This window comes from Callorhinus ursinus, unplaced genomic scaffold, assembly GCF_003265705.2.
Source record: "Callorhinus ursinus isolate GAN/ISIS: 27379988/994484 unplaced genomic scaffold, GSC_fseal_2.0 scaffold7, whole genome shotgun sequence".
NCBI lineage: Eukaryota > Metazoa > Chordata > Mammalia > Carnivora > Otariidae > Callorhinus > Callorhinus ursinus.
In genome coordinates this window covers 74,214,933-74,241,423 of record NW_027397069.1, presented here as the reverse complement: position 1 = coordinate 74,241,423, position 26,491 = coordinate 74,214,933, and the positions used below count along the sequence as shown (strand labels likewise).

General features: G+C 37.6%; 1 protein-coding gene across 9 annotated transcripts in view; it reads right to left on the bottom strand.

The window, feature by feature from the left end:
• Positions 1–25,479, bottom strand: part of ZDHHC20 (zDHHC palmitoyltransferase 20) — a 70,121-nt gene extending 44,642 nt beyond the window's left edge. For 3 of the 9 annotated variants that reach the window (XM_025875192.2, XM_025875193.2, XM_073894787.1), the window contains exons 1-2: positions 25,168–25,471; positions 1,108–1,134 (exon numbers count right to left, since the gene is read on the bottom strand). In XM_025875192.2, the coding sequence (XP_025730977.1) occupies positions 1,108–1,134; positions 25,168–25,285 (145 nt within the window). In that variant the 5' untranslated portion in view covers positions 25,286–25,471. Of the gene's footprint in view, positions 1–1,107; positions 1,135–25,167 lie in introns of all 9 variants that reach the window. The other 6 variants (XR_012378840.1, XM_073894786.1, XR_003209065.2 and 3 more) reach the window with 3 other exon arrangements.
• Positions 25,480–26,491: the final 1,012 nt, after the last annotated feature.

The window sequence follows — 26,491 nt, the reverse complement described above, 5'->3', positions numbered from 1 at the left end:
AAAGCTTAGTTAACTAAGCAAATTAAATCAAAGCAAAAAAAAAAAAAAGCAACCCCAAAATCTGAATCTATAAATCAAAAAGTCTGATTCAAAAATCACCTGTAAATGAATTTAAAAAAACAAAAAGGCAAACAACCTCATCAAAAGACTCTTTGAAAGACATGGGGAAAATAGCTCCAAGAAATAATGAGACAAGTTGGATGTTCTCTCATAAGTACTTCAGAAGTTCTCTGCTTTCTGTATCTGCTTTCACATATAGAAAACAGTTTTGATTTAAAGGAAGAAAATCAAGCCTACCAAGATTGAGTCTATATTTATTCCTCCTCAACTCTGGCTAGAATTGAGAAATCAGAATCAAAGGCAACTTGAGATTTACATGCTTAATGCCTAATTATTTCCAATAAGAATAAATATTTATTAATAATTTCTAACTAACTGTTTTGGAAATCCTCTGAATTTTCACATTTCAAATCAAATTTCATTTTGAAATTTGATCTCAGTAGACTTAATATTTTCTTAATATTTCACCAAGCTAAAGCTTGGTGAAATTCTGAGCAATGAATTTTTCCCTCTAGGCATTTATCTCATTAACTAGTCATTATAAAAAGTAGAATTCCCTTTCAAAATGAACTAGTAACACAATTTACAAATTTACAGTCTGGTTATTTTGTTAAATGTCTGTGAGTAGTAAAGTACTATTTTTAACAAATATATAAACAAGAGGACCATAAATAAAATTTAGACATCATGAAACAAAATCTGCTCAACCCTAGCTAGAACTGGTATTAAAAATCTTTGAGTCACTACTATCAAGCATTCTGAAGAATATACAAGGCATAAATACGTACATAAATATATCAAAGAAGTTTGGGTACTAGATGCCTTACAAAATAACAGCTACTTCAATTTATATAAATAACACAAATGAAAATATATTGAATAGGAATAAACACAATACTGTATCTCCTTTCAATTACTTAAACTTTAAAAACATGTATTTTCTTTCTGAAAACAAAACACATATAGTCATCACTAAATAAAAACTATGTGGGTCACAATTAGGATACCATAAGTATTCTACTTAAATTGAGACTTAAGATGCCTTACCGTTTTCTCCATTTCCAGAGAGAGTAACTAGAATAGAAGAAAAATAGTGAATAAATAATACACTTTAAACATTTTGTACATACATTTTATTTCAGATTGACTACTCATCTTAACATCATTTTCACAAAAATAAAATTTAGTTTTAAAATGTAAACACTAATGCAAATTCAGGATTGCACTTAAAAAACGCTAAAAACACTAAAATGTTAAACACAAAATTTTTCTTTATCAACACTGCAATCGCATTAAAACTTTTTTCAGACTTTTGTTAATTTTAAGTCTATTAATATGGTTATAGTTAGGTTTCCTTTAGCTCTTACTTTATTGCCACCTACAGAAAGAATACGACCCTCCTCTATGGTGCTCATGTCATCAGTCTGTGATGTACCTAACCAAACTTACAAGCTATACTCAAGACAACTTGTGTTTTTCTATAGGAAAAAAGTACAGGAACTTATCCTTGTTAATTTTAGAGTGCTTCTGATTCCTAGCCTAAGACCCTGGGAATTGCTATTTATTCTTTCTCTAGAGATAGTCCAGTGGCCTCTAGGTCCTGTTAATTCTACTAGCTATGACTCTTCAAATCTGTCATCTACTCTCAATTTGTCCCATTGCGTTATTTCAGGCCCTCCTCAAACATAATAGCTTAAAGAGACTTTCAACTATTGGCTTAACACACCTCACCACCAGCAAATCCGATGTCTGAACAGTCTTCAACACCTCCCAATCACTTACATAATAAAGTCCAAAATATTCAGGGTAACAACTATAGTCCCTCTGTGATCGACAATCTGCCTACCTCTCCAGTCTGTCATTTGCCCATACCTGTGGTCTAATTATCCTGAACAAACAGCAGTTTCCTAAATACATCGAGCAGTTTCACAGGTGTTGTGCCTTCCCCTATTCATCCTCCAAGGCCCAGTTTAAATGCTGTCACCTCTGTAAAGCTGTCCTGAGTCCCTCTTTAGGCAGAGCAGATACTCCTTTATATCACCACTGCTCATTTTTCCATCTCTACCATGCCACCTCATTTTTTTTTTTTTTGCAATTACTTGGCGATATGTCTATCTCACCCTACTGGACTGTACAAGTGTGGAATCATGTCTTAGAATAACAACTCTAAAAGTTATTATTAGCTCTATTGTACAGAGAAGTAAGCTAAGGCTCAAAATAATTAAATGACTTACCTAAGATCACGGAACTAGTACATGTAGTGTAGACAGATATCTGAGCTCAAGTCTACTTTGACTTGTATTATTTCCTATAGTGTCTCTCACCTTACTCATTGTTTTAGTTCTAAAGCCTGGCATACAGCAGTAATGCTTCAGCAATGTTTGTTAATCAATAACCATTTTTGACTAAAATCTGTTGATAAAACAGAGGAGTACCTGGACACTTCCTTAATAAACTAAAATATATCTACCTACTTCAATCCCCAATCCAGTAAACATGCAATCACTATATCGAAATTACAACTAAAGAAAAGTTTTATTTATAAAGCCACCTAAAAAGATACAATTCCAAGGACAGACATAATTGAGCAAGATCTACACAAGTGCTCCACCCAAGGCCTCCACTGATACCATATGGGGAGAGGTGCATTATCACTGCCCAGGGAGGATGGAAGTCTGTCTACCGACTGCCCAGGCCTTCACCTTCTCTGACACCACCCCAGTAGGAAAGTGGGGAGATACAAGAGGTGTGCCTTGTTATGGCTGAGCAAGGGGGAAGTCTAAGCTCATACTCAGCCTCTGCTGGAGAAAGTGGGGACACAGTGCAGTTTTCCCATCATTTTCGGCTGAAGTAGGGCAGTTACTGCCTAGTTTTGTCTTGCTATAGGTTGCCCCTTTCCTGTTTGACTAAAAAAAAAAAAAAAAAACCAGCTTTTCTTGGGGCTTTTCATCGGTGCTCATTGGTGTTTCCAGGTTGCCAGCTTCTCTAGCACACAGGATAGGATATATGAGGCAAAAAGAAAACCCAGGGAATTTACCACCATATCATTTCTCAGGTACCAAGATCCCCAGCTGATCTGCCTTCCTCTATCCATGTTTCAGAATTGTCTTATGTTTGCTTTACGCATAGTATCTAGGGGTTTTAGTTGTACTTAGCAGGAAAAATAGGAAGAGTATGTATTCACTTGTTCTGGAACCGGAAATTCTAATTAACAAATTGTTTCTTTTTACTGCTGAGTAGTATTCTACTGTATGGAGGCAGCACAACTTGCTTATCCATTCACCAACTGATATGGCATTTGCTTTCGGTTTTTGGCTATTATGAATACTCCTGTGCAAGCCGTGGGTGGACATATATTTTCATTATTGGGGTAAATATCTAGATATAAGATTGCTGGATCTATGTTTAACTTTATCAGAAACAGCCAAACTGTTTTCAAAAGTGGTTGTATTGTTTTACATTCCCCACCAAAAATGTATGAGTTACAAGTTGTTCCATCAACATTTGGAACGGTCAATCTTTAAAAATTTTTAGCTATTCTAAAAAATATATAGTGATATCTCATTGCGATTTTGTATTTCCTTAATGACTAACAATGTTGAGTATCGTTTCACATGCTTACTGGCCATCCCTACACCTCTTCTTTGTGAAGTTGTGTGTTGAAATTGTTGGCTACTTTTTGATCATTATCTCCCTTATTATTGAACTGTGGGTTCTTTATATACTCTGGATATAGTCCTTTAACAAATATATTCTGCAAATATTTCCTTCTAGTCCATATTTTGTTTTCTTTGAAGAACAAAAAAATTTAATTTTAATGAAGTCCAATTTATCAATTTTTTCTGTTATGGTTCATGCTTCGTGTCCTTCTTAAGAAATCTTTGCCAACCAAAAGACACAAAGATTTGCTCATATGTTTCCTTCTAGAAGTTTTGGAGGTTTCACATTGAGGTCTGTGATCTATTTTAAAAGCTGATTTTTAAAAATATGGTATAAAGTAAGGGTTGGGATTAATTTTATTGTACATAGATGGCCAGTAGTTCCAATATTGTTAGCTGAAACTCCTTTCTCTACTGAATTGCCTCGGAATTTTTGACAAAAATTGATTAAAAATTAAACTTATATGTGTAAGGGTTTATTTCTGAACTCTATTCTGTCCTATTGCTGTATATGTCCATTCTTAGCCCAATACCACATGACTTGATTACATGTAGCTCATAGTAAATCTTGAAACAAGATAGTGTGAGTCCTCCAACTTGTTCTTTTTCAAAAGTGTTTTGGCTATTTTAGGTCCTTTACATTTCCATATAAATCCTAAGCTTATCTTACTGATTTCTTAAAAAAAAAAAAAAAAAATGCCTGCCGGGATTCTGTTTGGCATTGTGTTGACTCCTTAGATCAGTATGGAAAGAACTGACATCTTAACAATAATCAGCCTTCCATTCTATGAACACAGTGTATCTCTTCACTTTAGATTTTATCTCATCAACACACTAAAACTTGTAGGTTTTTGTTAGATTTATCCTAAAGTATTTAATTTTTTTAAAGATTTTATTTATTTATTTGACAGAGAGAGAGAGACAGCGAGAGAGAGAACACAAGCAGAGGGAGGGGCAGAGGAAGAGGGAGAAGCAGACTCCCTACTGGGCAGGGAACCTGATGCAGGGCTCGATCCCAGAACCCTGGGATCATAACCCATAACCTGAGCCGAAGGCAGATGCTTAACTGAGCCACCCAGGCACCCCATATTTTTTTTTTTTTTTTAAGATTTTATTTATTTATTCATGAGAGAGAGAGACAGAGGGAGAAGCAGGCTCCCAAGGAGCAGGGAGCCCGATGCGGGACTCGATCCCAGGACCCAGGGATCATGACCTGAGCCGAAGGCAGACGCTTAACCGTCTGTGCCACCCAGGCGCCCCCAGGCACCCCGTATTTCATGTTTTTCATGTGATTATAGTGTTTTAAAAATTTCAATTTGTAATTCTTGGTAGAAATATAACCCAGTTTTATTGATCCTGTATCCTGTGAACTTGCTAATAAATTGACTTACTAGTTTTTAGTAGTGTTTTTATATATTCTTTGGGATTTTCTACATAAATGATTTGTCTGTTAATAAACAGTTTTACCTCCATTACTATCTATGTATGTCCATACACATACTTTTTTTTAAAGATAAAACACCTTATGAGTTCATCCTAATAATTCAAATTCAAGTTTGTAAAGTTTTTATCATTCATCTTTTAATTGTATCTCCTTTTTTTCTTTTTTTAACCACTGAGAATCCTGGTTCTCAAGGACAGAAAGGATGAAGAATTAGAATATCACATTCATTTTTTTTGTTTTGTTTTTACTGCTTCATTACTGGTGTATATAAATGTAACAGATTTTATTCATTTTCTTTATCCCATATTGCCCACCCAACAGCCTCGATAATGAGACCAATATGATTACTGAAAATATAATTAAATACTTTTTTACACTGTTGTCCATTTTCTAATAGCTGTACTATATCTACTCTGTTAGATCATATATCCATTACAAACTATAGCCTCTCTTCCTTATTACTTTTGCTCATAGGTAATAAGGTAATAAATACATATTTAATGTTCATATCAGAGTTAATATCCAGTAGTCATTCCGGTTGTCTAAAACTCATTCCCATTCTCTAGCAAACTGGTTTTGTTGTAGATATTCAAGTTGTTGAACATTTTTATGCAGTAATTTGGGGAGACTCAAAAATAATGCACCATTACCATCACCTTCCTAGAATCTCATATGACAGTGACTTTTTGAAAAGAACAGGCCAGATGTCTTGTGAAATGTACTACATTCTGGATTTGTCTGTTTCTTTTTGGTGGCTGATTTCATCCTCCGACCCCTACCCCAAACTCCGCTTCCTAATATTCCACTCCAAGTCTGAAGGTGTGAATGTAATCTGAGGGTGGGAGGGGGAGAAGGGACAAGAACACTCAGGTATGAAGTATTCTGGGTACTGTGTTCAGCACATCAGGTACATTACTTAGGTTTGTCACTATCAGTGATGCTACGTTTGGGTCACTTAACATGGTGGTGACCACCAGGTCTCTCCTTTGTAAAAGTACATTTCCCACTTTAACAATCATGGAGGTTTTTGTGGGCTAAAATGTTAGCAGTATGTGAATATCTTCTTCCCCCAAAACTTTTCACCCAATGGTGTTAGCATCCACCGATAATCTGCCTAAATCAGTTATTTTGTAGAATTTGAAAATCACCATGAAAAACCCTCTATTATTTATTTCCATAGTTTCAAGCTGGCATTCTTCTGTAAAGAGCTTTCAACAGGGGATGAACTAGAGCTTCCTAAAAAGGCAGCACAAAAACTTAATTATTTCCCTTTAATTACCCATTTTCAGAATAGGATGCTGGTATGACATTCAACTCCACTGTTAGCAAATAAATTTTAATGTTCTTGTTTTGAATATCAATAGGGAAACATGGATTTTTCTTTATCTAATGTGCCATTATCAACCACACTCATTCTTTCTTACGTTCAAATTGTCTCATCTTCGGCCACTGCTCTTCCAACTGACTCCTGTATCCTCTTGAATCATCCCCATTAGTCTTGGAGCACTTCCTTGCTGTCTAGCACAAGATATCCCAGGCTCACTTTATATTTTTTCCCACCTCCAGCCCTGAAATTAGCCATTTCTCCAAGGGGCATTGGTTTTGTTTGTTTGTTTGTTTGTTTGTTTTAAGTAGGCTCTACCCCCAGTGTGGGGCTTGAACTCATGACCCCAAAATCAAGTCACATACTCTATGGGCTGAGCCAACCAGGTGCCCTGCATCTGATTCCTTTTAATGATATTTAGAAACCAATCTTTGAATACCAGGGGTGCTCATAGCTACCGGAGTTTCACTGCTTTTAAGGCCCTTTGGGATGACAGAAGTAGTATTATATACCTAATTATATTCACATTGATACTTCCAATTCAAATAGAACATTACAAAGTTTCTCCTTAATTTCTTAGGCATTATATTTGTATCTTTTTATGTTTATATACAATGAAAATCTTAGCTCCTAATTGATTTACTGATTCAGTTCATCCTAAAGTATATCTAAAATAGTTTAAACACTGCATACTAGTTTAAGTTTTCTTTGCAGTTTTAAAATTCTGTTTCGTTTTGGCTTTAAACTGTATCCCACTAAGGAGTATGATATTCAAAAGCCACTTGAAATCATTCTTTCCTCTGTGTATGGTACCAACTTCACATAAAATTAAGTTCATTTGTTTCATGATTCCAAATTTTACAATTTGCTTTTCCTCCTGTTTAGTTTTATTTTTTTGGATATGTAAAAAATATAAATGGTTTAAAAGTTAAAACTATATAAAAACATACTCAGAAAGGCCTGGCTTTCCTTTCTTATCTTCTCACCCCAGATAATCATTTTTATTAGTTTGCTTTCTTTCTGAGAAGTAAATAAATGTATTAAATTAAATATTTCTAATTTCTTCCTTTATATACCTATTCCGCACCTTGCTTTTCTTACCACACCCTAGAAATCACTGCACATCAGTACATAGAGACAATCATTGTGTTTTAAAGCACTGCAACAGTACTCCATTGTGTGGGTGTTCCAGTTATATAATCAGGCCTCTATTGATAGACATTTGGGTTGTCTCCAATCTCTACTGCTACAAACAATGTGGCAATGAATAACCTTATGCATGTGTTGTTTATTTGTGGAAGTTTACTCTCAGTGTAGATTCCTAATTTGAAATTACTGGACCAAAAGTTAATCTGCCTGGTTTTCCCAAATCCCTTGTTTATAGAAGTTGTACCATTTTATACTCCTACAGGCATTGCATCAGACTGCCTGTTTCTCCATCGTGTACCCAATAAAGTGTTTCCAAACATTTTGTATCACAGGGTAATTTTACTTTGCATTTTCTTATACAAGAGAATAAGTATATTTTCATGTGTTTTACGAGCCATTCTTTTTTGCTGTTGTTGTGAACTGTTTATGACACTTATCCATTTTTTTCTGTTGGGCTTTCCTCTCTCCCTGGTTATAAGATCATCCACCCATGTTTCTTTCTAGTATTTGAATGTTTTTATTTTTTACATTCAAATTGTGGTCCATTTTGAAATGGCAGATTCCAGCATGGGAAAAGTGTCAGATAAGCCTGAGAAATCTTGTGGTACCAGAAGTAAGGAAGGAACAGATGATGGGGACATGTCAAAAGGATAGAGAAACCGAACTGAAGTACCTACTGGCCAAATCTGGGACAATTTGAGCAATAAAATAAATGATAGATCATAATCCATAAAAAAAGAATCCACAACAGCGTGCAGATGTAAATGAATTAACTGGGGAGGAGGGAAAGCTCTTTCTTACAGAATTCTAACTAGAAAATGTAGACGAAATCATAGAATTAGAAAAATCACCATTTGGCAACCAACATAATAATAACCGTTTCAAGCAAGAATCCTCAACAGATGCTAAAAAGAGTAATGCAAATAATCAGGAACAGATTTACAGAGTCTCAAGGTATTTCCCCACAAAGATACTTGTCTCAGGTTGTGTTCTCTGGAATCAGATGCTGAGAGAGAGTTTGGGGTACAGGCTATGTTCTAAGGAGAAATCTAACTGCAGTGCAGGCTTATCAAAATCTTGGCCAACTAGCAGAGAGCTCTAAAGCAGCCAGGCCCCTTCTCACTCAGGCACTGAATGCAGGCTGGCACAGGAAGGGTGTGACCTTGGGTGAAGTTAGTCAAGAAAGAGCTAACAGCTAGAAGCTGTCCGCAGACCACACCTTTCACAACTGAGCAGCAAAGTCCTTCCTCGAAGGATCTGTATGGTGCATCTGAGTCTACCAAAATACTTATTAATTACAAAGAAAAACTTTACCCTTACAGAATGGAGAAACTTGACAGATACCACCTGAAGTGGTGACTAAAGTTAACAGTCCTAGAAATGGTACATTCAATGATGGAACATCACTTTTGTGGTATTCTTGCTAAAAATGTTACTTTGAGAATCTAATCACAAGGAAACATCAGACGAACCTAATTTGAGGGACATTCTACAAAAGAAGCCTGTACTCTTCAAAATTGTTATGGTCATGAAAGAGAAGGCAACACTGAGGAACTCTTCCAGATTAAAGGACACTAAAGAGCATGATAACTAACTGCAGTGTGTGAGCATAGGCTGCACTGTGGAGCAGAAGGGATTAGTGGGGCAACTAATAGTTCTTCCAAAAGCATTGATAAAATGCTACTGTAATCTATAAGCCTTAGTCAGTATTTTATCAATGCTAATTTCCTGATTTTGATAATTGTACTCTGATTATATAAGAAAATGTTCTTTGTTTTAGACTGAATGTTTGTGCTACCCCCCACAAATTCCTATGTTAAATCCTAATGCCCAATGTGATGGTATTGAAGACGGGGCCCTTGGGTGGTGATTAGATCATGAAGGTGAAGCCTTCATGAATGGGATTAGTGCCCTTTTAGGAGACCTCAGAGAGCTCCCAAGTCCCTTCTGCCATGTGATGACTCAGTGAGCAGACGGCCATCTAGGAACTAGGAGTAGGCCTGTGCCACACAACAAATATGCTGCTGCCCTCATGTGGGACTTCCAGATTCCAGGATGAGAAGAAAGAAATTTCTGGTGCTTATAAGCCACCTGGTCTGTGGTATTCTGTTATAGAAGCTTGAACCGACAGACATTCTTGTTCTCGGGAAATATTACTGAGGTATTTATTGGTAAAGGGACATTATATCTGCAATTCATTCTCTGTTTCAGAGAATGAATAACAAAGAACGTGTAGCAAATAATAACATTTAGGGAATCAGGGTGAAGGGTATAAGAAAATTCTTTGTACTACTTTTCACAAGTCTGAAATTATTTTAAAATTAAAAGTTTAAAATATAAGAAAAAATAAGATTTTATCAGTTTGGAATCTTGGAATTTTATCTTGGAATATCGTATGAGGTATGGACCTGATTTTACCTCTCACCAAGTATCTATTCAGTTGTCCCATCTGTTCCTCTGCGATTTGAGATGCTACTTTTATCACGTTCTAAATTTCTATAGTTACTATTTCTGGACATTCTGTTCTGTTCCATTGGCCATATGTCTGTCCATATACCACAACATACAATTGTTCTTATAAAAGACTTTATTTTTTAGAGCAGTTTTAGGTTTGGAGCAAAACTGAACAGGAAGTAGAGAGTTCTCATAAGCCCCCTACCCCAACAGTTTTAATTATACAGGCTTTGTGGTTTAAAACGTGGTAGAGTAGGGTTTGCCCCCTTTTTAACTCTTCTTTTTCAGAGGTTTCCTGATTCTTTTCTGTTTATTTTTCCCCATGACTTTAGGATCAACTTGTCTAGTGCCAGAAAAAAGAAAACTTACTGGGAATAGAATTCATTTACACATTAACTTGGGGAGAAAAGAAATCTTTCTAATGTTGAGTTATTCTATCCATGAACATGAAATATGCAATGTCTTTCCACTTGTTCAAGCCTACGTTTTTGTTTTTCAAGAATGTTTTCCTCTTCCAGATCTGGCATATTTCTTAAGTTTATTCTTAAGTATTTTATCTTTTTGATGTTAGTGGAAACAGAGACGTTTCTTCCACCATGTTTTCAAACAAATTATTATGTATATACAGAAAGTATTGGTTTTTGTTTGCTAATTTTGTAACCTGGTTTTTGTTTGGTAATTTTACTCAATTCTTTTTGTTTGGGTATGCTGTTGTATTGATCCTCTTGGCTTTTCAACATACACTATCACATCATCTATACACAGAAATAGCTTTCCCCCTTCCTTTCCTTCTTATGCTTCTAATTATTTTCTCTTGATTGAATACGGTAATTGATTTTGTTAATACAGTACAATGCTACACAGCAACAGCCATGGTAATAACCATCTTTTGTTTCTGGTTTTAGTGGAAACTGATCAAGTATTTTGTGTGTGTGCAATTTTGTTCAAAAACCACTTACTCCAATTTTATTTAGCCTTTTTAAAAATTAGGCATAGATGTTGGGATTTTTCAAGTACGTTCTTGTCCTCTATAGAAATAATGATTTTTCTTCCTAAATAATGAATTTAGTAACAAAAGGTAAGTAGAAGAAATTAGCTATTACCCCTCATATCTACTGGTAACACCACTTTTTTCAGAGGCACAGTCCCTTCAGTACTGATCTGCTCCCCATTCCCCCCAACACCACTATTCGGAGCTTTGTTCCCCAAGATCAACAACTGTCTAAGTCTAAAAGGATTTAAGTAGGTGTTTCACGAAAAAAAAAATTATGGCAAAAAAAGTTAGAAAAATACTGGGTTAAACAGACTTAGATAATTATAGCAGGGCTTCTTAAAATTTGTAATATGCATAAAATACTTAGGAATAAACTTAACCAAAGAGGTGATAGACTTGTACTCTGAAAACTATAAAACTGATGAGAGAAATTGAAGACAACACAGAGAAATGGAAAGACATACCATGCTCAAGGGTCAAAAGAACAAATATTGTTAAGATGTCTTTATTACCTAAAGCAATCTACATGTTTAATGCAATCCCTATCAAAACACCAAGGGCATTTTTCACACAACTAGAACAAACAATCCTAAAATTTGTATGGAACCACAAAGATCCCAAACAGCCAAAACAATCTTGAAAAAGAAAAACAAAACCACAAAGATCCCAAATAGCCAAAACAATCTTGAAAAAGAAAAACAAAACTGAAGTCTGGAATTATCACAATTCCAGACTTCAAGTTACATTATAAAGCCGCAGTGATCAAAACAGGATAGTACTGGCATAAAAATAGACACATAGATCAATGGAAACGAATAGAGATCCCAGAAATAAATTCATAATTCTATGGCCAATTAATTTTCAACAAAGCAGGACAGAATATCCAACGAGAAATTGTCTATTCAACAAATGGTGTTGGAAAAACTGGACAGCCACATACAAAAGAATGAAACTGGACCACTTACTTTCACCATACACAGAAATAAACTCAAACTGGATTAAAGACATAAATATTGAGACCTGAAACCATAAAAATCCTAGAAAAGAGCACAGGCAGTAAACCTCTTTGACATTGGCCATAGCAACTTCTTACTAGATATGTCTCGTGAGGCAAGGGAAACAAAAGCAAAAATAAACTACTGGACTTCATCAAAATAAAAAGCTTCTGCACAGCAAAGGAAACAACCAACAAAACTAAAAGATAACCTACTGAACGGGAGGAGATGTTTGCAAATGACATATCTAATAACAAGTTAGTATCCAAAATATATAAAGAACTTATACAACTCAACACCAAAAAAAAAACCAACAAAAAATGCAATTAAAAATGGGAAGACACAAACAGACATTTCTCCAAAGAAGACATACAGATGGCCAAGAGACACATGAAAATATGCTCAACATCATTCATCATCAAGGAAATGCAAATCAAAACCACAATGAGATATCACCTTGCACCTGTCAGAGTGGCTAAAATAAAATAAGAAACAACAAGTGTTGGTGAGGATGTGGAGAAAAAGGAACCTTTGTGCACTGTTGGTGGGAATGCAAACTGGTGCAGTCACCATGGAAGACACTATGGAGGTTCCTCAAAAAATTAAAAATAGAACTACTCTATGATCCAGGAATCACATTGCTGGGTATTTACTCAAAGAACATGAAAACACTAATTTGAAGGGATATATGCACTCCTATGTTTACTGCAGCATTATTTACAATAGCCGAAGTATAGAAGCAGCCCAAGTGTCAAGAGATGAATGGATAAAGAAGATGTGATAAATATTTACAACAGAATATTATTCAGCCATAAAGAAGAATGAAATCTTGCCATTTGCAACAAGAATGGATCTAGAGAGTATAATGCTAAGTGAAATAAGCCAGTCAGAGAAAGACAAAAACCATATGGCTTCACTCACATGTGGAATTTAAGAAACAAAACAAATGAACAAAGTCGGGGGGAGACACAAACCAAAAAACTGGCTCTTAACTACAGAGAACAAACTGATGGCTACCAGAGGTGAGGTGAGTGGGAGGGATGGGTGAAATTGGCAAAGGGGATTAAGAGTACACTTATCTTGATGAGCAATGGAACTGCTGAATCACTGTATCGTACACCTGAAACTAATATAACACTATATGTTAGTTACACTGGAATTTAAAAATAAAACATAATATGCAAATGAGCACTATAATATTAAAGATAGGGGCTACTATATGAAGTCTAAATGCATTTGACCATGCACATTTATACATTTTTGTATTCCTAGTGCCAAATACAGCACCTAGAATACTGTAAGCACAAAGCAAGGTAGGGAGAAAGTGAAAGAGGAAGTACTTATTTTACATGGCGTAGTCAGAAAAGCCTCTCTGACAGTTGAGTATTTTAAAAGAAATCTAAATGGAGAGAACTAGCCATGTGGAATCTGGGGGGAAATCATCCCAAACAGAAAGAGAAGGAAGTACAAAGGTCCTCAAGTGGGACCATGCATGACCTGATAGATGAAAAGTAAGGAGGCCTGTTTGGCTGAAGCAGAGTTGGCAAAGGAAGAGATGAGTCAAAATTAGTGGCAGATCAGAGCATTTAGGGCCTTAGAGACTAGAGAAAGAACTTTGGATTTCATTATGAGCAAAGAGGAAAGCCATTGGAGGGTGCTGAACAGAGGAGTAATAAACTTGCCTTGGATTTTAAAAGATTCATGCTGGCATTTTGGGGGAACACAATATATCGTTAGAAAGCTACTGCATATGTGTACATGGTATTTGCCATAGCCACGACCCCCCACTTCTCCTTTTTAAATATTTGTAAAAAGTATACCAGTTATCCACAGAAAAATAAGAACCACACAAGAAGAAGAAAACCAGTATAAATTCACACTAGTGATATATGCAATCAACATACACAATAACATTTTGGTGTTATTATTTCCATCAGGTGCTGATGAATCCTTTTCATGCAATTAGTTTAAAAAGCTTCCTTGAAGACTTCACATTTAATAAGTTCATATTTATTTTTATATGTTGTTCACTTAGTATGTTAATAAAAACTACTCCTATGATTCCAACTGGGTGGGCCAAAGTCCACATTAATAAGTATAATGAAACATTGGAAAGAGTGAGAAAACACATAGAAGAGAAATGTTTTAAAAACAATTTTAAACAATCTTTATCATCAAGGAATATGGATCTCTATTTTAGAGAAATCTATTCCCCATAAAACCATAACCATTATTTGTGACCTACTATTTCAGTTAAGTGTAGGTGCCCATCTGCTTAAGAAGATACGCTGCATATTTCAGCAATACCTAAATCTGTGTAGCTTATATGCTTATAAGAATAGTGTCAGGTATTAATCTTCTTAAAGTCCCACATTATGTGAAAGCCTCCCTCCCTTAAACAACATATTCTCCCACACACATACTCTGGACACAACCAGCAGCTCATACAAAACGGGTACATGCTTTTGCAATATGATCTTCAAATACAGCCAATAAGAAGAGAATACTGAAAAAAAGACTGTGAGAATATGCTTTCACTCACTAAAGATGGGGAGAGGAGGTTAAAAAACAAACTAAGAGGGGCACCTGGGTGGCTCAGTCATTAAGCATCTGCCTTTGGCTCAGGTCATGATCCCGGGGTCCTGGGCCCCACATCAGGCTCCCTGCTCCGCAGGAAGCCTGCTTCTCCCTCTCCCACTCCCCCTGCTTGTGTTCCCTCTCTCGCTGTGTCTCTATCAAATAAATAAATAAAAATCTTTAAAAAAAACCTAGAATTAAAAATAAAGAAACAAAGAAAACTACCAAAAAAGGACAAAAAAAGGAAGGGAAGAAAAAATATACTAGTGGCTACTTAAGTCTTCTCCCCATCTCCAGTAATATCTGAAAGCCTACTCTGCTAATAACTTTACGGTATTTTGTAAGTTCCATTTTATAGCATAGGAACAAGTTCAGAGAGGTTAAATGATTTATGAAGATTATTCAACAAGTATTAAAGTACAGCCAGGAGGCCAGTGTGACAGCTGTAGAAACAAAGGAAGAGCAGAGAGGAAATTATGTCAGAGAAGTAATGAGGGGAGGAGGCCATGGTAAGCACTTTAGGTGTTCCACTGAACAAGAGAGGAACCAGCCAAGGTTTTCAGAAGAGGAGTGACCAATCTGGTATTGATTTTAAAGGGACTATTCTGGCTGCTCTGTGGAGAATGGACAAAGTACAGGGTGAGGATGGGGGTGGAGTGAGGAGGGAGAGACAAAATATAAGAGTATAGTACTACAATGATATAGATAATGTGATAACCACCCACAACTTAGTGACTTCAACAACCACCAAGTATTATTTCCTGTAATTGTGTGGGTCAGCAGTTCAGGCTATGATCAGCCGGACTGCTTTTCTACCAGTTATAGTCAACTGGCAGCTCAACTGGGGCAGGAGACTATAAGATGCCCTCATTCATACATCAGGGGCTTTGGCACTTAGCTCATCTTGGCTGGGCCTCTCTCTCCATACAGTCTAGCCTGGACTCCCTTACATGGCAGCTAGTTTCAAAAGAGTCAAGGCAGAAGATCCATGCTATCTTGAGGCCTAGGCTCTAGATCTCACATATCACTTCTACCACATTCTTTTGATCAAAGCAAGTACAAGGCCAGCCCAGATTCACTGGGTGGGCAAAAAGACTCCCTGTCTTGATGGGAGGAGGTACAAATTATTGTGGTCATGTTATTCAATCTGCTCCACAAGACAGAGATTATAGTGGCTTGAATGAATATAGTTCCATGGTGGTGGTAAGCAGCTGGATTTAATGCCAGGATTTCTTAATTAATTGGATATGGGAAGATTTTCAACCAAGAAACTGGAAGGATGAAACTCATTTACTGAACTAGGGGAGGAGGAGTTGGGGCGGGGGGGGGGGAGAGAAATAACTCAGGAGCTTTTGTTTTAGATGTGGTAAGTCTGAGAGGCCTATTAGATATCCAAGTAGAGATATCAAGTAGATGGTCAGTCTGGAGTTTAGCATGCTATATCTTTGCCACAAACTAGAAGAGGCCAGGGGGGAAGGAAAGTTTTATTTGTATCACTAGGGCATAATGGTCTTCTTCCAAATAGTCTGCCATGGTTTCTAAGTTGTCCGGCACCTTTTCCTTCATGTATCTTGTCTTATCAGAAACAGGGACGACCCAAAGAAGGTTCAGTTAATATGGAAGAAAATATAAAAGTTCTTTTTGTTCATTTGGGCTGGGTTTTTTGGATATGTATTTATAGAGCTCTCTCAGACCAGTTTGCTTTCTGGTATCAACAGAAAATAACATAAGAACAAATTAATTCACTAGCAGTCAAAAGAAAAAAATCTGTTCTTTAGAAAAAGAAAAAAAAAGACGGAAAGAAGACTGGGATAATTACAGAATGCAAATAAAAAGGTTCACAGGGCACTATAGCTTTCAAAGGCAAGTTATATAGAAAATTACTATACTCCAGCATCTGAAAGCAGATAGGAAATAACAAAATAAGGTTTTTATTTATTTTTTTATTTAAAGATTTTATTTATTTGACAGAGAGAGACACAGTCAGAGAGCGACTACAAGCAGGGGGAGTGGGAGTGGGAGAGGGAGAAGCAGGCCTCCCGCCGAGCAGGGAGTCCGATGCGGGGCTCGATCCCAGGACCCTGAGATCATGACCTGAGCCGAAGGCAGATGCGTAACGACTGAGCCACCCAGGCGCCCCAATAAGAAGATTTTTAAAAATATCCTAATTCACATCTTAACTTTTCCTATAATTATGTCAACCACTGGGGATGAGATACAGGGAGCTAGTTTTTTTTCTAAATAATAGCAGTATAATTTCAAAGAATCATTGTTTCATTATCCAAAACAAAGACTCCATAACCAATAAGCAAGATCATCCAGGCTTTAACCCTGAAGACTACTGAAATATATGTATGGTAATCATAATTTAATTAATATTGTTATTGTGGATGTTTGTTCTGATATATTCAAACATGATTCAAGTGAGTTTATGACTATGATTCTATTCAATCCAACACATATTAATTGAATGTTTATTAGTAATTAGACTCTCTAGTAGATGCAAAGATGAGCAAGACCCCTACACACTGAAATCTTGTAAGCAGGATTTTTCAAATACTTAAATGTGATATAATAGTATATATTTTTTATTTATATTCTAATTCAATGCACAAATGATTTGTGGAGGCTTACAAGAAATAATATTCTTAATTAAAGCTGTAAATATATTTTAAAAACAGAAAAATACAAATTAGACATGAAGTAGAGAATAAGGGGAGAAATACCAATGCATGCTACAACACAGAGAAACCTCAAAAACATGTAAAAGACACCAAACACAAAAGACCACTTACTGTATGACTCCATTTACATGAGATGTCCAAGAAAGGCATACAGATACAGAACACAGATTAGAGGTTGCCTGGGGCTGGGAACAGGAATTAACCATTATTAGGCATGAGGGATCTGACAAAGGTGACTGCAGTGTTCTAAAAATGAATGGTCTTATAACAGCACAACTTGGTAAATTTACTGAAAACCATTGCATTTTATATTTCAAATGAGTGAATGTTATGGTATGTAAATTATACGTTATAAAGTTTTTTTTAAAAAAAGGTAAAATAAAAATGTTTATAGACATATAAAAGCCAAAATAATTCATCACCAACTGACATGCCTTATAATAAATGTTAAAGAAAGCCCTCAGGAGAGGGAAACGACATGAGAAGGAAATCTGGATCTATAAAAAAAGAAAATACCAGCAGAAATGGTAACAACATGGGTAAATATATAAGATTTGTTTTCATATTATTTAAATCTTTTAAAAAGATAATAAATGGTTTAAACAAAATAATAGCAATACAGTGAGTTTTATAATATAAAAAATGCATAATAATGGCATGTAAGGCTGAGAGGGAAGAATTGGAAGAGTGCTTTTATAAGGTACTAAATGTGAAGCAGTATATCACTAGAAGGTAGATTATAATAAATTAAAGATGTAATCTATAAACCCTAAAACAAATCACTAAAATAACAGAGTTACAACTAGTAAGCCAACAAAGGTGAGAAAATAGAATCATAAAAAATAACTCAAAAGTCAAAAATCATTAAATAACTCGAAAGAAGGCAGGAGAAGGAAAAGGGAACATAGATAGGACAGATTAAAAGAAAAAAACAGCAAATGGTAAGGCTTAAACCTGACTATATTAATAATTACATTAAATGTAAATGGTCAAAACACACCAATCAAAAGAGATTGTGCTATAATTGATAATACTGTTGTATATTTGAAGGATACTGAGAGTAAATCTTAGAAGTTCTCAACACAAGGGAAGAAAAAATATGTAACTATGTGTGGTTAATGGATGTTAACCAAATTTATTGTGGTGATCATTTTATTTAATTATACCAAGTATATTTATATATTAACTTATTGTGTTGTACACTTGAAACTAGTATAATGTTATATATCAACTATAACTCAATAAACAAACAAAAACAACAAAAAAAAAAGGAAAAAAAACCACAGATTTTCAGATTGACTTTAAAAAGCAAGACCTAACTATAGGCTGCTTATGAGAAATGCATTTTTTTTTTTTTTTAAGTAGGCTCCACGCCCAGCTTGGAGCCCAATGCAGGGCTTGAACTCACAGCCCTGAGATCAAGACCTGAGCTGAGATCAAGATTTGGATGCTTAATTGACTGAGCCACTCAGGCACCCCAAGAAATGCATTTTACTTTTTTTAAGATTTTATTTGACAGAGAGAGAGCACAGCAGAGGGAGTGGCAGGCAGAGGGAGAGGGAGAAGCAGGCTCCCCGCAGAGCAAGGGAAGCCTGATGTGGGACTCAATCCCAGGACCCCGGGATCATTACCTGAGCCAAAGGCAGTTGCTTAACCAACTGAGCCACCCAGGTGCCCAAGAAGTGCATTTTAAATATAAAGACATAAACAAGTTAAAATAAAAGGACAGAGAAAGACCTTCCATGCTAAAACTAATCAAAAGGAAGATTAGTGGACATGTTAATATCTGCCAAACTAGATTTCAAAGCAAGTAATATCACCAGGGATAGAAAGTCATTTCATAATGACAAAGGGTCAATTCATCAAGAGAACACTATAATCCTAAACACTGTATGTACCTAATTACAGAGCTGCAGATGCAGGAAGCAAAAACTGACAGAACTACAAGGACAAAGACACAAATCCATAATTATAGTCATACCTCTCTTAATAATTAATTGATAGAACAAACAGAAAATCAGTGGGGTGCCTGGGTGGCTCAGTTGGCTAAGTGTCTGCCTTTGGCTCAGGGCATGATCCTGGAGTCCTGGGATTGAGCCCTGCATCGGGCTCCCTGCTCAAGGGGAGTCTGCTTCTCCCTCTCTCTCTGTCCCACCCACCCCCCAGCTCATGGTCACTCTCTCAAATAAATAAATAAATAAATAAATAAATAAAATCTTAAAAAGAAAATCAGCAAGAACATAGGAAACTTGAACAACACTGTCAACCAACTTGCCTTAACATCTATGGCACATTATGACATAATAGAAAACTTTACCCAACAACAAACAGCAAAATACACTGCTGAACACAACAGAATACATTTTTCTCAAATACACAAGAAATGCTTCCACTACAGCCCACATTTCGGGCCATGAAACAAGCCTGAGTACATTTTAAAGGACTCAAGTCATGCAAGGTATCTGACCACATGGAATTAAATTCAAAATCAGTAACAAAAAGGTATCTGGAAAATCCTCAAATAACTGCAAATTAGCATACTCCTAAAATAACCATGGGTCAAAGATGAAATCCAAAGTGAATTTAGAAAATAATTTTAATTGAATGAAAATGAAAGTACAACATATCAACATTGATGGGAAGTGAATAAAGCATTATTTAGGAGTAAATTTATAGAACTAAATACGTAAGAAAGGATTCAAATCAGTGACTTCAGTTTCCATATTAAGAAACTAGAAAAAGAGCAAATTAAATCCAAAGTAAAAGAAGGAAAGAAACAATACATATCAGACAAGAAATCAATGAAAAAGAAAATGAAATAATAGAGAAAAATCAATGAAATCAAAAGCTGGTTGTTTTGAAACCAATAAAAAACATTGGAATTAACTCTGGCAAGACACTGTTCTCAATGTTGATATTTAAGCTATTTATCTTGTCTCTTTCTAAATTTGAAGAAATTATGAAGAAGACACAGGAATATTAGCTATACAGTCTGAGGTCACATTTCTACATATGTCTCTCTGAAAAGAAATAAGGGGCATATCCATCCTTGGGCAAACCACATAGCTCTTCCACACAACAGTTTTCTCAGAAGTAAAATAAATGGATTAGATCATCTCTAAAATCTCTTTGGGCTTTAAAATCCTCTACATGTCAAATAAGAGGTACACATCTACTATTGACAATTTTAAATGACCTGAACAGGATGTCCTGATAAAACCCTGGGAGCCTGAATTAGTACTTTCCTCGAAAATAACCATCTTGACCAAAGCGTAAAAGTTGGTCAATCCACCCATAAATTCATATGTTTAAGTATCAACCTCAGGAGAAAAATCAAAAGAGGATTTCAGTTTAATTTAATGTCAAGCACCAATATTACTAATTACTTAATCATTACTTCTCCCCTGTGAGATGGCCATCTTAGATTCATTACTTCTTACTCAATTTTGTCTTCAATATTACTCCTTCTAGTAATAAAAGTACACATTTTATATACATGTGTGTGGTCATAAGTTATATAAGTTATAGAGGCTGAAAAGGAATGAGGGCCTTTTATAAATTTATTTGTTCAAATGTCCTATTGTGGGCCAGCATTTTTATTGTCTGAGCTATTTAGGAACACTCTGCTGCTACCTTTTAGGAGAAAATTACCTTATATAAATAGATCATAGATAAGACTGAAATCTGCCATGAGTGTACAGACCTGGATAACCAAGTAGACTAGTCTTGCATAGTAATTAATTTTAAAAGCATGGGCTCTAGAGCCAAACTACTTGACTTCTAATGACGATTACGCCGTTTACTAGTTGTATTACCTTGGACAAATTATTTAACTTTTTGGACATTTATATGAACATTAAATAAACACAATAAAGATGTAATTATAATCATCCTCTCCTATCTAGTTTGATAAAAAAAAATACCAGAAGCTAAGAAAATTCTATAAAAATTATTAAAACAGCACTTTATATTTTTTATTTCAACTTGTGTATTTGGTGTTATATTAATTTCAGGTGTAAAATATAGTGATCCAATTAATTCCACATATTACTCAGTGCTCATCAAGACAAGTATACACTTTTTTTTAAGAATTGAAAGTATATTTATTTTTAAAAATTTTTTAAATGTTGTTAGCCAACACATTAGTTTTTGATGTAGTGTTCAACGATTCATTAGTCGCATATAACCCCCAATGCTCATCACAACATGTGCCCTCCTTAATACCCATCACCCCGCAAGTGTACTCTTAATCCCCTTCACCTATTTTACCCATCCTCCTACCCACCTCCCCTCTGGTAACTATCTGTTCTCTGTAATTAAGAGTCAGTTTTTTGGTTTGTCTCCTTTCCCGCCCCCCCACTTTGTCCATTTGTTTTACTTCTTAAATTCCACATGAGTGAAATCATATGGTATTTGTCTTTCTCTGACTTATTTCACTTAGCATTATACTCTTATACCCTCTGGCTCCATCCATGTTGCTGCAAATGGCAAGATTTCATTCTTTTTATGGCTGAATAATACTCCATTGTGCGTGCACACACACACACCCCACCTCTTTTTTTTTTTTAAGATGTTATTTATTTGAGAGAGGGAGAGAGAATGTGCACATGTGTGCATGCACAAGCTGGGGGTGGGGGTGGCAGGGAGGGTGAATGCATGCGGGGAGAAGCAGACTTCCTGCCCAGCAGAGAGGCTAACGAGGGGCTCAATCCCAGAACCCTAGATCATGACCTGAGCCAAAGGCAGATGCTCAACCACTGAGCCACCCAGGCACCCTATACAACCTCTTCTTTATCCATTCATCAATCAGTGGACACTTGGGGTACTTCCATAGTTTGGCTATTATAAATAATGCTAAAACAGCACCTTAAACTCATACTTCACTCAATTTACAGCAAAATTATATATTGACATATTCCAGTGGGAGGAGCCATGTTATGAAAACATAAGTATATAAAAGTAGTTTAAAAGACAGTTTTACTATGAAAGTGAATGAGGTTTTATGCTGATTCATACAGTCCAGTGATACTGCAGATCTCCCAAATTCTCCCTAGTTGACCTCAGATAACTTAGAAATATTAAGTAGAGGCCCTATAAGACCTTTCACTGCTGAATATTTTATTTTATTTACATTTTTTTATTTTATTATGTTATGTTAATCACCATACATTACATCATTAGTTTTTGATGTAGTGTTCCATGATTCATTGTTTGCGTGTAACACCCAGTGCTCCATTCAGTACGTGCCCTCTTTAATACCCATCACCAGGCTAACTCATGCCCCCAACCCCCTCCCCTCTAAAACCCTCGGTTTGTTTCTCAGAGTCCATAGTCTCTCATGGTTCGTCTCCCCCTCCGATTTCTGCTGAATATTTTAAAATTCTGTCAAGCTTTGGGCCTTAATTGTTGCAGAATGTTTTAATTTAATGAAATCCTGGGGTATGATCTCTAATGGATGGGCCTAAAGCCTAACTGAAGTCATGATCTCCAAAAAGGGGAACCACTTAACCCCACCCACTACCCCCCCAATCATGGAACAATTACAGTTCCAGTGACTCACTAAAAGTTACATGTATAGTGTAAAGATGTGGATCACAGTGCAATAGCCACTCAATAATCGTGTGACCTAACCAAAGACCTATTTGCTCAGAGTCTTATTTCCTACATCCGTAGAAGATACCTATGATCGGAGATATTGAGGATTAAAGGAAAGAACGAATAAAATGTCCCTTCCAGGGGCGTCCTGGGTGGCTCAGTTGTTAAGTGTCTGCCTTCGGCTCAGGTCATGATCCCAGGGTCCTGGGATCAAGCCCCGCATCGGGCTCCTGGCTCTGCAGGGAGCCCACTTCTCCCTCTCCTCCCCCCTTGTACCCTCTCACTGTCTCTCCTTCTCTCTCTCTCAAATAAATAAATAAAATGTTTAAAAATAAAATAAAATGTCCCCTCCATCCCCACTAGCACACAGCACTTCCCAATTCATATTCATTTCCCTTTCCTTATGTTTAACTTCACCTTTTGATTTTTTTTTTTGACAAAAACCATCTATAGGTTAGGGTGTGCGATTTCAACATAAATGCACATTTTCAGTGTTCCTTCAGAAGCTTTACTTCAAAGCCACTGTGTAATTAGGATAGGGTAGGAATAATCTTCTGACAGAATTAAATAAGACTGGTACAACTTTTGGAATAAATACCCACTTCAGAGTAAATAAGATCAAGTACCATAATAAACTGATGAGAATCCTATGATCACTGTCATTTTTTGGAAGTAGCTTCAAGAAATACCTAAATCTAGTCAATTTTCATTGATTCAAACATCATTATTCAATAATATTCAACAGATTAACTCCACTATAATGTGGAAATGTATTCAACAACTAATTTATTCTGGGCCTATTTGCAGGAATAGTTTTCCTTAAAATTAAATATCTATAGGTACAATATAATTTTCTTGAAGGTGGTTATTTTCATTTAAAAACCTACTTCTAACTTTCTGAGCCAAAGCATTCTCTTTCATGTGCAGAACTCGGTTTTAACCAAGTATTTGACAGTTGTACAAATCCAGAGCCACCCACAACTGGGGAAGTCTGGATTGTGTCACTTGCAAGTGAGTGGGTGGTACAACTTCTTTTCATTTCATACTATTAGTATCAATCTACCTCATGTGGCTCTTTTTTTAAAGTGTATATAACAAGGGTCCTTTAGAGAGCTGTGGCCTGGAGACTAGAACTAGATCATTCCGGGATACCAAGGGATTGCTTTTACAAACACCACTTACCATTTGGTCCTAAGTTGTCACGAAGAACTGGTATAAAGAGCAGACACACACAGAAGCGGAAGGCTAGGATAACCCTAAAATAGCTGCACACTCAAAGCCTATGAACAATTAACTTCAGGCAGAGGAACCAATCACTATCACAAACACAGAAGGAGCCCTCAAACAGTGTTTTGAACACAACCAATTTCCTTCAGTCTTAACGGCCACCTATTCAAATCAATATCATAAATCCTTGAAGTGTACTGCGGTGTTACTCCTTTCTTATCCCAGGGAACCTGGTGAGGAACTGAACGGGCAGTAACGAAAATAAAACAATACCTTAAAATCTGAGGATGAAAAAAATATACACCTCCATAATAAATAGTGAAGAAAAAAAGAGAATCGAGCTATATCTCATCTCACTCATTCTTTCGGCCTTAACATAACATTTTGTATAAGTTACTGGATTCAGACGTAAAAGAAATAAACTTGAAAATGGGTCAGTGCCACCAAAAATCAGAAGCGGGCGCTCATCTGTCTTCTATGGCTAACGAAAAGACCACCTGCCTTCCCCCACCCACCAGCCAGCTCTTCAGGTAACACGCTTTTCTTCTCGCGCTGTTGAGGCAATCTAGGAGGAACAGATTTCTTTATTTTAAAACATTAACAAAAGCAAAGAATGCAACACACACACACACACACACACACACACACACACACACACACACAACTTCTACGAAGCTCGGCTCTTCCGTTCGAGGAAAACCCGTCTCAGAGCATTCCACCTCAGGAGAACGAGACCCCCCGCGGGGGACCGCAGACCCCAGGACGCTATCACCGCCTCGCTCTGCCCGGACCTCGGTCGGAGCAGTGCGGCTCAGCGCGCAGGGTCGCGCACGCCCAAAGGCCGCACCGCGCCGCACCGCACCACCGTGACAAAGCCACGAGCGCGGCGGCCTGCTTCCCCCCGGGCCTGGGCCGGACCCCCGCGGCCCCGCAAGGGCAGGCGCAGGCCCGCGGGGCGCAGAGGCCCGGCCTTCCGCCCGGTCCCGGCCCCCGCCTGGTACTCACACACGCACAGCTCCACCACGTACGCGTAGTAGGACCAGACGACCACGAAGGTGATGAAGAGCACCGGCACCCAGCCCACGCTGCGCTGGCAGCAGCGCCAGAACGTCCACGGCGCCATGTTCCGCTGGCGGCTGCTGCACCCAGCGCCCCACTGTAGAGCGGAGCGCCAAGCCCCCGGCGGCGGCGGCGGCGGCGGCGGCGGCGGCGACTCGGGCGCTCCGGGCCGCTCCTAGCCCAGGTGCCCCGCCTCCGAGACAGAGCCCGCCGAAGAGAAGATGGGAGTCCCCTTCACGACTCCTCCCCTCGCCGCGCCCGGCCAGGTCCCGCCCCGGCCCTGCATCCCACCGCCCCCCTCGCCCCCCTCCCCGCGCCCACGCCCGGCCCGCCTCCGCCCGCCTCCGCCCGCCTCCGCCCGCGCCTCCGGGGGCCCGGCCCGAGCGTGGGGGCGGGGATTCCGTTGGGGACGGCCCTTGGGGCGTGGCAGAATGGCCCAGTGGGAGGAGGAGGTTGGGGGAGGAGAGGAGGCAGCTGCTGCAAACGATTCTTTGACTGATTCGTGGGCCTTGGCCTCTCCGTACAGAACTTGCTCTCCTGGGGTCCTTCGGCTTCTAACCAGTTGGGGCCCATTTTCAAACAGGACCAGACCGTGCTCCACCCAACGTGCGGGCAAGGAATGTATATTGTTATAAGCTCCTCCAGTGCTTCCGATGTGCATCTCAGGTTACGAACCCCTGTACTTTGAAGTAATTTGCTCCATGTTTCAGGTGGAACTGACAGATGAAAACCCCTTTCTGAGCGTTCCTCCCCAGGGGAAGGAGGCGCCTGGCGGACCCCAGGACGCTATCATTTTTTGAAGATGGAACTAGTAGATGTCTGTGATTTAGGATGGAAGCCACGTGGTGTCAGTTTGATTTGAAACCCAGAAGGGGAGCAACAACCCTCCCCCTGTCCCCCAAACGACTACTGAAATTTCGAGAGCTTATTTACAAATGGGGAATCTTGCTAAATAATGCCCATAGTCATAACAACCTAGAAGCATCACTGTGAAGACATCATAATACAAGATCAGAAGCATTTCAAGTAATTCCAAGCTGCATTTCCAGTTACTATCATGTCTATTCTGGTTAGACTAAAAGATTTTAGTTAGCTACTGCTCACTAAGGTCTCCATGAAGCAGATTTCCCCCTTTTATAGTGTGATACAAAGGTAATGAAAGCAAATAATATTTAACCACAGCACACTAGTGTTAGAAATAATAAAGGATGTGTGAAATATTTTGTCCTCCCAGATTTTGTATCTTCAAAGTCATGTTAGTGGCAAAATT